A 15,109-nucleotide genomic window follows, 5' to 3' on the forward strand; every position below is an offset into this window, starting at 1 on the left:
ACTTGGGTACGGAATCGGAAATGGTATATAATACACCAACTGTTAACCTACATAGTGATTTAGATCAACCAAGGAGTACCATACAAAGCCAGACAAACACTGAGACAACATTCAATATACCAACGGGCACAAGCGACGACCCAATTCGAGTGGATAGCTCCCCGGAGAAGACAGTGGAGACACCAAAAACCCCGATATCTTCAAAACATCGTGTAAGAAGAAACCCAGGACCCCCGAAATTCTTTGGCGAAAGACGGTTCATCGACCAAGTGACACTCGGTACGGAGACCATTAGTGCAGTAGACTCCGATGACGAACCACTTATTACGTTTTCCGGTGCAAAGAGCCCGAAACAAATTCCTTCATTCTGTACGACGTCTCCCTCGGATTATCTTACACCCATTGACGAGATCCCACGTCATACGATTTTGGTTGCTGAAACCACTCAAGACGAGTTCTCAACACCTTCCTCTCAGGCGACAAGGACCGCATGGGTATCGCCACCATTGGTAGAAGGGACCAGTAATACTCAGGATGACATCGATAGCGACATATCCTCGGGCATCGATACCGATGTAAGAATAGAGGCAGATAATTTCCATACTAGATACAACTCTACGGTCTCAAACTCTGAAAACTTTTAAACTGTGGTAACACGACATGTTACGTATTTGACTTAGCTTTTATCCATTGGATACCCAGAACTTTTTTTTTGTTTTATTATTTACCTAGTTAGTGAGTTAGTTAGTTTGCTTTAATTGTACAAATGCTACATAACCCCAATTGTTCATATCATTTTGTACATTCAGTGTTGATATCTGTGTAAACCTGTAAGTAGCCTGTATATATTACCATATAATTAACTCCATTGTAATTTTTACTCTCTGTAAAAATCCATTGGTGCTAAATGCGGTTACGTTTTGTTTCTTCTTTGGCCCTGGTGGAGCGAGGGGAGATGGAGTATATGTGTGATATTGGCTACATCGTTGAGCGGGCAGATATTAATTTTTGTGCACTGGGGAAGGTTGTGATTCAGTATTTTTAGTATGTTATAACCTTGACCTCTATTATCTAATTACGTACCAGTCAATGTTAACTCTACGAAGTCCAGTGGACTTCGACTCACTAGTTGCTCTTTTTAGACTACAGTCGGTTTTAATTCAACCAATACTTTTATTCTCTTTTAATTTAGTTAGATATAATAGCTACCAGTGGTACATCTTAATTCTTTATTAATTTCAAAGATAACAAAGTTTTAATGGATATTTTTCTGATCATTTACCTCTTAGCTGGGTACTTAATTTGACTACTTTATTTGACTACTCGTTATACAAGCCAGTAGGTTTATGAGCGTCTTGATTAAGGCTAAGGAGTTTGGTTATGTTCACGCACTATTTGAGTTTTGTATGTCAAATACCAGAATTGAATTCAAACTGAAATCATAATTTTTCTATTGGCATGAGCAGAAAACTGATTGCTACTAAACCCTCTAAAGTGACCACAGATGAGGGGGGGAGGTCTGTGATGTTGAACTGTGACGTAGAGCCTATGTTTTGCCATGTCATGTCGAAGTTGTGTCTGAATTCGTATGTCACTCCTGACGGATTGACACTGTTGTCGAACTGCATGAGAACTGCCACTGGGTGGATCAATGTGAAGTTCAAGTCACTCACTGGACAGGGCTCTAAGAAAACCAAACAATCTCAAGCATCTTCGTTTAACTCAAATTCAAATATTCAAACCTTAAGTCAAATTAACAGCCTGACCAATTTCCGCTGCTAAAGTGGTACCGCCTGAAAGGTCTAGACGCAAAAAATGGCCTTGAGTCGCAAAAAAGAGCTTCAGCTTAACAAAATAACAGTCTGGAATGTGGGAAGATAAAACAAATGGACTATCCTCGACAAGACAGGAAGCACATTATTATTATATATTGATCAGGGGCAGATTTAGGGAGGGGGGCGGACGCATCCTCCTCAGGGATTCGACTCCCTGCCGACCCCAAAAGTCCCCCCTTAGTATTATTTTGAAATATCCATTTTTGGTGACGGACCCTAAAAATTTTCTAAAGCAGGCGCCTTGGGCGCCAAAATATATTAGTTTTGAGGGGGGAGCGCGCGCCGAAAAAGCGCAATTTTTTGGTCAACATTTTCAAAAAGTGCCTAAAAACGCCTTTTTTGGCCTGTTTTTTTTTCTTCAAATTTTGCCTGTGGCGCAGAAATTTTGGCCCAAACAAGGACTTTTTAAAATTCGCCATCCCCCTGCTCGAGAAAATCCTAGGTCCGCCCCTGTAAACAAACGTGACAACGATTCCCCTTTCTTAAAAACATCACCAAAGCTCGGATCTCTTTACCTATTTGCACAAGGGGGAGCGGGGGTGAGACTCTCTACAGGGTAAAAAATTTTAATATGCGTTGAATTATTTCTTTATAGTGGGATATTCGTTACTAGGTACGATAGGGGGATAGTTAAAGATTACCAAAACTCTTGTATACTTAAGCGTTCAATTAATTTATGTTTAACAGGGTTAGTTTTTTTCCTTCTTTTTGGTTGCATATTGACAGCATCAATATTCAGCCGACCAAAACCTTTCGAAGGGCGCGTTGGGTGCTAGTTTTCAGCGTGAACAAAAAATTTTAGAAAAAACTTCAAAGCAATAATCAAAAGCATGCAGTTTGGTCAGTCCAACAACAGATTCAAATATTTGAAAATCTATCCCCCCGAAAAAAGCTAAGATCAATAAAAAATATATAAAAATACCACAAACGACGCTGTGAAAAACGAGTCTTCATTTGCTTTGACACAGGGGGAATATAGGTTGTTCTCGAGTGGGAGGGGGGGGGGGGGGGGTCAACCAAAATAAGTTTAAGGTCATCCAAAATAAGTTTCCGAACACTCCCGGAACACTATAAAGACCCTATTTTGACCAAAAATTTTGCACCGCAGGAAAATTTTGAAAAATAGGTCAAAGCGCTTGTTTTTGGGCACTTTCTGGGCAGATTTTTTGGTCCACCATGACTTCTAAAACCTCTAAAACACTTTTGAGACTTCAAATCAATTTCGGTGATTTTGTGCCATTAGCTTTCGTAATAGGCGAGCGTTAATTGCCCTAATTTCTATTTTAAAGTGAGCTTGAATTGAACTCAAAAAGAAATCAAACAGCAGAACATCAAATTTAGAGCGTGAACAAGTTCTCAAAATCACAATTGAAGCATGTAAAATTATATAAAAACATAAAAAGTTTTAAATTTTTTTTTGTCAAGACCGCGCAACCTAAACGAAAATTTATTTTGTTCGTCATTACTCCGAAAATGTTTACTTGATTTTTTTTTGACAAAACATAATTAAAGGGTGTTTTTGGCTCCTCCGCACCTCCCCCTGCGAACTCCAATAGGTCAAATTTCTATTCACAATGTTCGATAGCTACCAAAATTGGTTGTGCGGACTTATAAGGACAAGGAAATCATCTTTGTTCTTCTTACTCACTTTTTTTGAAATCCTTTGTAAAGTTGATGCTTATATGAGAATAAAAAAAAGGTCCGTATTTTTGTCCAGCTCAATTTTTAACAGTTAGTACATAATAATTTTCCTAAAACAATGAGCGCCGGTTCTCGTCGCAATTAAATTCGAGTGAAAAAGTATTTTCGGCTGAAAAAATATGACCCCGGGCCTGACTGGCTAGCTAATGAGCTGTCTACTTACTAGCACAGTCGCAGATGGGTCCATTCAACGAGTTCCCATTCCACTGGCCCACGAATGCCTGGATCTGCAGACAGTCTTCAGCCGCACAACTGCCGAAGTCGAACACGTAGGGCATAGAGTCGAACGTGCGATTAGCCACAAAGCCGAAATTGTTGCTCGTGATCCTAAAAAACGCCAAAAAGATATTTACAGATAATTTTATTTTAAAAATAATAAAATGTTTTCATTTTGAAGTTGTGATATGAACTAATGTAAAAATATATGTTCTTTAAACATAGCGAACAGACAGTTGGAAAAGAGTCAAAGATCGCAAGTAAACAGAAAAAATGTACTGACTTGTTTTTTTTTTGTAAATTTCGACTTTCAACACAGAGGCGAAGCTGAGCTTCGCACCACTTGCGATACAAAACGAAAACAAAATCGAAAGGTCAAAAAACTTGATCTATTACAATGAACAAGGTTAGTTTATAACAACTACACGACAAGACAATATAAAGTGTAATAAGCATCGGAAGAAAATGCACCCACCGGTAATAAAGCCAAAAATACATTGTCAGAAACCCTTTAAGCCGAAAAAAAAATCAACACGAGTTCAGACTTCTGAAAAACTAATAAGTCCACCTCACCTTCAAAATAGTTTATATGCCCGTCAAAATAACCAATAAGAGGATATTAAGCCGAAAAACATAGGCCGAAAACTTTTATGCCCCAAAAAAAGGAAAATGAAGAAGCCGAAAAAATCAAAAAAGATTTTGAAGTTATCAAGTCACTTAAACTATATTTCTATTAAGAATTTTATCATTTTGCGTAATCCAGACAGGAGAATCAAAAAAACTTTTCCGCTGAAACGACTCGAAATTAGGCCAAAAAGCCGATAATAGTTAGGCCGAAATCAATTGGACAAAATAAAATTTTTAAACAAATGAAAAAATGATATATATATACGAAGTCAAATTTAGTAAAATTACTGACAGCAGAGGTAAACTAGAAGCAACTATAATGTGATAAAAATTCTACAAAATGGCAACTAAGCCGACTATGGCAACTATTTTCCGTTTGAAAGAACAAAAACAGGTTAAGTCAGTTTCGAACCCAAGACTTTTGGCATCCCAGGCGTTTTCGTTAGCTACAGACAGGGTTTGGCGGAGAAACTTAGAAATTTGAAGATTCCTATTGTTTTAAGTGGTTCTGTTAAACACACTTAGAAATTTGAAGATACCTTTTGATTCAAGTGATTGTGATTCTGTTAAAAAAAGTTGTTAACCCGAAAAAAGTCTATATTCCAGTTTGATAACGCTTGATGACCGCAAACTTAAAGAAACAGATATATCAAAGCTCTTTGAGTTTGAAGAACAATTTATGTTCAACAATTTTTTATTAAAGTTAATCCAACTTGAGAAAACTGGGCAATAAGTAAAATTTTTATTCCGCCGGTTTTTTGAAAATTTGAATTTTTTTCTAAATAGAAATTTATGTGACCTTTACACTTTTGCTGTTCGATAGTGGAGTTAGCCATCCGTTTAACGGATCTAGGATTTTCTCGAGGGGGGGGGGGGAGTGATTTTCAAAAAATTTCCAAAAGTTAGTCGACTTTTATTTCTTTAGGTCGACCAAATTGATTTTCCGAGCTCTCTCAAAGCCTTAAAAAGACCCCCTATTTTGACAAAATTTTTGAAAAAAGGGCAAAAAAGGCGTTTTTAGGCACTTTTTGGAAAAATTTTTACTAAAAAAAACGCGTTTTTTCGGCGCCCGCTCTCCTCTTAAAACTTGTATATATTGGCGCCGAAGACTCCTTTAGAAAACTTTTAGGGTCCGTCAGCTAAAAATGGATATCTCAAAATAGTTCAAAGTGGGGACGTTGATTTGAACGTGATATAAAAAAAAAGAAATATGTCGTGGTGCACTGCGGCTAATTTTCAACTAAGCAAGACAAACAGTTTAATTTGTTAAACATGGGTTTCAGAAACTTTCAGTAAACTTATATTATAGGGGGCCTTAATTGAAGAAAAAGAATCAAATTGTCAAAAACCTGCACTTGCTAATTTTTAAACATCTAATGCAAAAAAACGTAGAAGTCACGGATCTCCCTTTTTCTACTCAATTTTTTGCCTTTTCCCGAAAGAAAAATCGCGATTTAAAAATAAGCTTATAGTACTTCTCGAATTCATGTATCCACATACATGTAAAATTTCACGATCGTCCGATTAATATCGTAGGTGGAGTTCGATCAGAGACAAACACACACAAACACACACACCCACACGCATACACAAAAACACATCCACGCACAAGCTTCTTTATTTTAATGTACAGATAAACATACGTGTATTTAGTCAGCGCATTTCCTTTGTCGACACTGAACTCCGAGGTCTTGTAGGAGCGTCTCCCATCCATTGACATGTTGAAAGTATCGATGCCAGCTTGGACTTCCAGATACACTTTGTCCGAATTCAGATCCCCGGAACTAGGGCAGTTTTGAATCGAGTAGATGGAGTACTCGTCGGTAGCCAGTTCGGTTAGCGACACGTTCAGTTCCAGCGTCGCAGCACTCGCCACTGGAATTGGAGAGGTACCGAGGGAGTCGACGACATAGCTGTCAATCCTGCCGACGTCCGCCGCATTCGACCAGGTCAACGTTGCCGTGACTCCGTCCACCAATGTGTATTCGAAGTCAATCGGTGCAAGTTGGTAGGTACACGCCGAAATCGAAGTACTAGCGGCACTTTTCAGGGTCGCACGGGTGGCGAAGAGTTCGAAGCTGTATTGAGTTCCTGGTGACAGGGATCTGATGGTCATGGTTGGCTGGGCATTCGTCGGTACCTCGGGTCCCCCGTCCACCGAGATAGTATAAGTGTGGATGCTGTTTCGAACGAACTCGAGTTGAATCTTAGTCGTACTGTAAGGTTCGGCCTGAAACGAAGCAAAGAATTTTGTACCAACAAAAAATTTTCTTTTATCGTTAAGCAAAAATCACACGGAAAATGAATATTACAACCATTTTTCAACTTCTTTTTTCAAAAAAGTTCATCCTATCACACTTGTTTGATCGTTAAATTGCTCACTGGATCCCATATCAAACAGCTATAAAAAATTCATTGAACTCCAAAAACTGAAAAACGGATTGATTTTCTTCTCAAAATTTTTTTTAGCTTTTGACATCGAAAGAAAAATTTTTTATCAACTTTGATGTGATTCTCACTGCGAAGTTTGGTGTGATCCTACTGCAACTATTACGTAATCTGCTAACAGGTCAATTACTTATGATCTTCACTTTGCCATTCTCTCCGGCGGAGAGAATGCTCTCTTCACTTTTTAATGTTTTAACTTTCGACTAATTCACTTTTATTCTTTTCTTCTTTTTAATTGTATAAAGTAGATTTACCAACAAAGTATTATTTTATCATTGCGCAGTCAAATAAAGAATCTAACGTGAGAGGAATACCTCCATTTTGGCAGTTTTATACTGTAGATCAAGCGATTCCCTGGGAAGACTGGAGCGATCTTTTTCATTTAGCTATTATCGCTAAAGAAAACATAGATATTGAAAACCTATTATATCCTTCGGAAAGACATCATCCACAACCTCCAACTTTGGAAAATCCGACGGACAAAATCAAAGAAATTCGAGAATCGACAGAAACATACAAGAACAAAGACGTTACGATGAGGAGGAAACGGCATCCATTAAAACAGAAACCAAAAAATTTGATGGAATGAGAAAAGAGGAAGCCGATAAAAAATTACAATCAACCTTGTACCTAGCTCTAGAAAACGAAGGAAAAAGAATCTTCGGAGAAAAACTCACGAAGGTAAAAATCCTACAAACTTCATTTAAAGAGTTTTAAGAATACCTAGCAACCGCTTTCGTCAGGAAGATAAATGTCACATTCGAACGGCACAAATTGTTAAATCGAAAACAACGGGACAGAGAGTCACGCGAACAATTTTGGGGAGCCTTAGCCGAAATGGCCAAAAAGTGTGACATAGCCGCTGGATAAGAGGAATGGATCAGGGATATCTTCATAAACAACATGAAAAATTACGACATCCAACGAAAACTCTTAACCGAAACTCTACCTCCACGAGAAGCACTTAATGTAGCAGTCGTTGACGAAGAAGGAATTTCAAACCACCTGAAACTCACAAATAATTTTAAATCCAACGGATCAGCTGTACATAAACCGCACAGCTATTTTACTGTTAAAAGAGAACCAACTCTGAATATAGAAAGAAGTAACACCTGTATGAAATGTGGCGGAACCTTTTCGAAAAGACACTTAGCTGTTTGCCCTGCGAAAGATACTACTTGTACATCCTGTAAACACAGAAGCCATTTTACCAAATTGTGTAAATCTCTTCGCAAAAATGTAAACATTGTAAATACTCAAATTGTAGATAATACAGATTTTACTCCGCCGGATCACCCGGATGTAAATATAAACCAGGTAAATAGAGAATGTTATGGCGTCATAAACGCATGGTCGGAATCTGGACAAAGTGAAAACGACGATTACTCTGTATTAAACGTCACTACAATTTTCGACGACGATGGAAAAGAACTTAAAAAACTGCTGAATATTGGCCTCGGAAAAGAAAACCAAGTAATCTTAAAAATACAAGTGGACTCAGCTAGCCCGATTAGTTTTCTCAAGAAAAACGTCTTACATGAATTGAAGCTTCGAGACCCTTACTTAAAAATCTATCCGGTGGACAAGGCAACCGAAATTTTATACTGCGGATTTAAAGACAACGCCAAAAATATTTCTGGAAAGGTGATACTTCCGATCTTCTCAAACGGTTGGTCACAAGACATCTGTCACTTCTTTTTTTTCTGAGGGACATGAGAGGAACATCCTCGGAAACGACAATCTACCCAAAGTGGGGATAGAAGTTTCACAGAAGTATTTCCCACACTTCCAGAGAAACCAGTCGTTTAAGTCCATAAATTTTATCTCACCAACAGATTAAGAAAAGGAAATCACAATTATCTCTAAAACATTTAAAAATTTATTCCTTCGGATTGGAAAAATAAAAAATCAGATGAAAATTACCCATTTGCATGAACCCTTAAAACCCATCCAACTAAAAGTAAGACGAGTTACCCTACATTTACTGGATTCAGTCAAAACTGAACTTAACAGACTAAAAGACGAAGAACGCATTAAGAAATTAGAAAATTGCCACGAAGATCGTTTTATTAGCCCAATCGTCATTACCTGCAAAAAAGACAAATCGATCAAGTTGGATACGGATTCATAGTGTATTAACAAACAGATATACAAGATTAAATACCAGATGCCAAATATTTACGAATTGGTAGACAATATGACGGCACAAATAGCAAATGGTTCCGGTGGAGAAGTGTGGTTTACAAAATTAGGTTTAAAAAATGCAAACAGTCAACTCGCGTTAGACAAGTTTACCAGCAATCAATGTAATTTTAGTATAGTGGGCGGCAATATTACTGGCATCTATCATATTTTAACTGGCTTTTACGGTTTAGGCGATATGCCCGACCAATTTCAAAGAGAAATGGACTCAACGTTAGGTTGTATATTTTTTTACCAAGTGCTACTTAGATGATATGTTAATTGCATCCAAAGGAATTTTCTTAGACCACAAAAATATTGTGTTAAAAATTTTAAGTGTAAGTTCTTTCAATAGAATGGTTGGTATTTAAAATCTCAAACTCAGGAATCTCCTCTTTATTTGACAAAACGAAAGCAATAAAGAACTTACCTATTCCAAAAAATCTGAAAGAATTGAGATCATTTTTTGGATCTATAAATTAGTACATTAAATTCGTTCCGAACTTAGCTTACTTAGGAAGCCCACTACGACCTCTGCTAAAAATAAATCGATCTTCCAGAGGAGTTCAGACTATACAAAAGCATTTGAAAAAATCAAACAAGAAATCATCAACCTCACGAAAAATACCCATTTCGACGTAAAACGTAATACTAGAGTAAAAACGGACGCTTCTCACAATGGGTTGGGGGCTTCCCTTGAACAACTCCACGGGAGTGATTGGAAAACTATTTCTTTTGCTTCACGGTTTTTAAATCCGCATGAGTCAAAATATTCCACAAACGAACTCGAACTGTTAGGAAGGAGTTGTCTGGGCCGTTGAACACTATAAAAATTACCTTTATGGATCAGATTTTGAAGTATTCACAGATCATAAAGCACTGCTTTCAGCCGTGTCAACAAACCACGGAAATAAAACGTATCATAAAAGACTAACAAGCTGGTTGGATAGATTACTACCTTTTAACTTTACAATTAAACATCTCGCAGGAAAAAATATGGTTTTCATTGATTTAATTTCAAGAATTCCATCCGGAAAAACTTTACCGATATTACATTATGATGAAGAATTTGTAGTATCAATTATCAATAAAATTTATAAATCAATCAATCCGTCGGAGAACCAAAGAAAGACCTGCTCGGCCATTGGTTCAAACTTGGAAATTTCCGGTGACGCAAAATTACTTAATTACCTTATAGCGTCAGTATTAATACTGAATAATTAGACTTTTCCAATTTCTCATCTAATCACAATGGAACCGAATTTTGTACTTCAAATTGCGTTCCAACGGATTATTCCAACACTAATTCTTCAATTATTTCTATTTCTAATCAGGCATTTTTTAATTCTTGATTGTAGATTAATTAATTTATCTGTAGATAGAAAAATTGTAGATACTGTTTATATGGATTATTAAAAAATTGTAATTAATCCCTCTATTTCCGGTGTTTCAATATCTTTAGACTTCCCTCTATTGACTGATCACGTGAGTCTTTTAAAAAAAAATACCGTGAAAAATTGAACGTCCCTTGGATTTAAATACTCTTTTTAATGCCAAGCTTGTAGCTCTCCTAATTGAAGATGACCCTAAGTTGAGCCCGTTGATAAATAAAGTTGAGACGAGTAACGCGAATTCCCCATACTTCAAACACTTTACCAGAGATTTACACGAATCCGATGGATTATTATACATGGACGGTAAACTAGTTATACCTTTTACCTTGAGAAATGAAATGATTAAAACTCTCCATGAAACCCATCCTGGTCAATTTGGAATAAAGTATTTGACCCAATACATCTAGTGGCTCCATATTAACAGGCAAATTTACTTTCACGGCATAAACTGCTCAGAATGTACAAAGACGGGTAAGAATTTTAAAAGTAAAATTCCTAGTTCGCAAATCAGTGAACTTCCCCCCAAATAAAATCAAACGAAGAACTCAACCTAGATTTCGCCGGTTCTTTAGATTCATATTGGGGGTCAAACAAATACAATTTACCGTGCATCGATCGATTTTCAAAATTTCTTTCCGCAAAAATTACGTCATCTATCTCTTCAAAAACAGTCATCGAATTCCTTCAAGATTACATATTCTTACACGGTATACCTCATTCAGTTAGAGTTGACCACGCATCTTGCTTTACAAGTGAATTTTTTAAATTATTCTGTGACTCAAACAACATTAAAATAATACTTTGTACAGTAGGAGACCATCGCTCTAACGGATTAGTTGAAAAACTTGTACATACTGTAAAAATCAAATTGTTAGCTATGGCTATGAAACACAAAAACGTACATTTTTGGAAACAACTGGCTTCCGGTAAACCATCCATTGGATTTTTAGACAAAGGGAAATCTATAGTATCTAAGGAAAGAGCGAAGGATTGGAATGCCGACGACAGAGTCAAAGACGGTTACAAGGACACCTTGATTCCCAAGAAAAACCAACCATCAACAGAGAAGGGTTACGACACCGATTATGCCTCCACCTAGAAAACTCCCACTACTAGATTACCACTTCAGAGTCCGTTTAAAGGTAAAATCCTGCGGAAAACGAATGGGAGCATCAACGGAGAGCCATTTTATAGGGAACTAAGCAAAAAGATTATAAATTCGTCTACTTCGACAGTAGAACTATCCGACGGAGAAATAATTCGAAAATCGGATATCGCTATCCCTAAATCAAACTCGGCTAAAATTAGATCTTTCAAAGGCAACATTTCATTCCCTTATTTTCCTAACCCTAATGTTGAAGTAGGTCAGAAGCGCGAGAATTCAAGACGACAAACCAAACCCCGACAGCCACAACCCAGGACCCGACACCAGATCGAACTAGGATCATCGGACAACATGACAAGGACACGTGTGTCGAGGCCCTCTTCAAAATCTACTCGGAAACAACCACCCCGGTCCAAGAAGACAACAACTCCTCCAGCTTACCTCGCTTCGGACGAATCTATGTTTATTCCCTCGGTTATTTCGGATATTATTGACTGGGAATGGGTAGCGTGAGGTTTCCCATGTAGAGACGTAGCCAGGGAACGATTTATTTCTGACTCAGTAAAAACTCCAAACCAGGACGGTAACACTCGTAATCTTTGCGCACCCAATAATAATATTAAAGTTGAGATTTTAGAGGACATCACTATTCCAGACGGCGATCAACTAATCCAGTGCCCAATAAGCATCATTCCGGCGGAGACAAAATCCACACCGCAAGGTCAAAAGTCAACCACTCTGGCCGAGCTCTCCACGACCACCCAATTACCGGATACCCAAAACAATTTGACTTCTCCGATGGAGGAAGATACCACGACGAACTTCCTTGTTTACGAAATAGTGGATTCATCCGATGAGGCCATTTCTGCAACCGAACCCCCAACTAAATCCGGTAACGTTTCTTTTATTATTCGCCGGTCTAGTAGAAACGTAGGTCCACCAAAGTTCTATGGTAAAACATACTTCATAGATGTTGTAGATTTACTTCAAGCCACCTCTGGTTCGGCATCAAATCCGATCATTCTAGAAAACTGCGATATCGATAAACAGGACTGTATCAACAGTAAAAATTCTTTTGGAAGTTGTGACGATTGAATCTGAATCCTCAACACCTGAACAAATCTCTTCCTCATCAACAGACAAATCCCTAAGACTGGCGATTGATAACTTCGAAGAACAATCAGAGCTTGATAGTGAACTTTTTAATACAGAACTAGAAAACTTTTTAAATTGTTATCGAAACTGTTAATGATAATGCTCGGTTTATATTTTGCTTTGGTGCTATTTCATTTTTGCCTCTCTTTCAGACCCAAACTCATCCCATTTATCTCCCCACCTTAACTTCAGAATTCATAGGTTCGGAATTCATTATTCAGCACAATAATCTTTCGCATTAGTTAAATCGTATTTACCTTATGTCGTTTTACACCTCTCTGAGTGCAGTTAATTGTTTTTGCCATACCATTCATACACCAATTCGTGTTAACAAAAACCTAACATGGTTAACTTTCCTTTTTCTTTTCTCTCGGGCCATATCCGCCAGATATTGGACATTATACTTTTAGGAAACAAATTCGCAATACCCTTAAGTGCTTTTAATCGTATTGTAACCAGCTTAGTTAGTTTAGTTTCAGTACACTATCGGTGTAATAAATAAAATTTTTATTCCCCAAAAGGGGGAGAAAGGACGCAGTTAGTTAGTAACTAGTTAATTGTACAATTTAAATTTTTTCCTGCTTAGAGGAAGGATGTGATTCTCAGTTTATTTTGCACTTACTGCAACTATTACGTAATCTACTAACAGGTCAATTATTTATGACCTTCACTTTGCCATTCTCTCCGCCGAATATTTACGAACTGGAAGACAATGTGGCGGCAAAAATAGCAAATGATTCCAGTGGAGAAGTGTGGTTTACAAATTTAGATTTAGAAAATGCATACAGTCAACTCGCGTTAGACAAGTTTACCAGCAATCAATGTAATTTTAGTATAGTGGGCGGCAATATTACTGGCACCTATCAATTTGTAACTGCCTTTTACGGTTTAGGCGATATGCCCAGCCAATTTTGAAGAGTAATGGACTCAACGTTAGGTTCTATATCTTTTACCAACTGCTACTTAAATGATATGTTAATTGCATCCAAAGGAACTTTCTTAGACCACAAAAACATTGTGTTAAAAGTTTTATAAACGCAGTTAAATGATCAAAGTCTAAGTTCTATCAAAAAGTTATAGAATTGTTGGTATTTAAAATCTCAATTGCAGGAACCTCCTCTTTATTTGACAAAACGAAAGCAATAAAGGACTTACCTATTCCAAAAAATCTGAAAGAATTGAGATCATTTTTTGGTTCTATAAATTAGTACATTAAATTCGTTCCGAATTTAGCTTCCTTAGGATGCCCACTTCGACCTCTGCTAAATAAGAAACCGATTTTCCAGAGGAGTTCAGACCATACAAAAGCATTTGAAAAAATCAAACAAGAAATCATCAACCTCACGAAAAATACCCATTTCCACGTAAAACGTAAAACTAGAGTAAAAACAGACGCTTCTCACAATGGTTTGGGGGCTTCCCTTAAACAACTCCATGGGGGTGATTGGAAAACTATTTCTTTTGCTTCTCGGTTTTTAAATCCGCATGAGTCAAAATATTCCACAAACGAACTCGAACTGTTAGGAAGGAGTTGTCTGGGCCGTTGAACACTATAAAAATTACCTTTATGGATCAGATTTTGAAGTATTCACAGATCATAAAGCACTGCTTTCAGCCGTGTCAACAAACCACGGAAATAAAACGTATCATAGCAGACTAACAAGCTGGGTGGATAGATTACTACCTTTTAACTTCACAATTAAACACCTCGCAGGAAAAGATATGGGTTTCACTGATTTAGTTTCAAGAATTCCATCCAAAAAAGCTTTACCGATATCACATTATGATGAAGAATTTGTAGTAGCAAATGTCAACAAAAATTAGTAAATCAATCAATCCATCGGAGAAACAAAAAAAGACATGCTCGGCCATTGGTTCAAACTTGGAAATTTACGGTGACGCAAAATTACGTAATTACCTTATAGCGTCAGTATTAAAACTGATTAATTCGACTTTTCCAATTTGTTCATCTAATCACAATAGAACCGAGTTTTGTACTTCAAATTGCATTCCAACGAATTATTCCAACACTATTTATTTAATTATTTCTATTTCTAATCCCGCATTTTTTATTTTTTAATTCTTAATTGTAGATTATTTAATTTATCTGTAGATAGAAAAATTGTAGATACTGTTAATATGGATAAATAAAAAAAATGGAATTAATCCCTCTACTTCCGGTATTTCAATATCCTTAGACTTCCCTCTATTGACTGATTACGTGAATCTTGTAAATAAATACTGTGAAAAATTGAACGTCCCTTGGATTTAAATACTATTTTTAATGCCAAGCTTGTAGCTCTCCTAATTGAAGATGACCCTATGTTGAGCCCTATCGTGAAAGCACTTCAAAATAAAGTTGAGACGATTAACGCGAATTCCCCTTACTTCAAACACTTTACCAGAGATTTACACGAACCCGATGGATTATTATACATGGAGGGTAA

General features: G+C 37.1%; 1 protein-coding gene across 1 annotated transcript in view; it reads right to left on the reverse strand.

Moving 5' to 3' along the window:
- LOC134854451 (uncharacterized) overlaps window positions 1–15,109 on the reverse strand; it is a 277,410-nt gene that overhangs the window by 32,631 nt on the left and 229,670 nt on the right. The window contains exons 54-56 of the mRNA XM_063870705.1: window positions 6,023–6,609; window positions 3,700–3,863; window positions 1,487–1,684 (exon numbers count right to left, since the gene is read on the reverse strand). Of these exons, the coding sequence (XP_063726775.1) occupies window positions 1,487–1,684; window positions 3,700–3,863; window positions 6,023–6,609 (949 nt within the window). The remainder of the gene's footprint in view (window positions 1–1,486; window positions 1,685–3,699; window positions 3,864–6,022; window positions 6,610–15,109) is intronic.

Source organism: Symsagittifera roscoffensis, chromosome 9 (genome assembly GCF_963678635.1).
Source record: "Symsagittifera roscoffensis chromosome 9, txSymRosc1.1, whole genome shotgun sequence".
Classification (NCBI taxonomy): Eukaryota; Metazoa; Xenacoelomorpha; order Acoela; family Convolutidae; genus Symsagittifera; species Symsagittifera roscoffensis.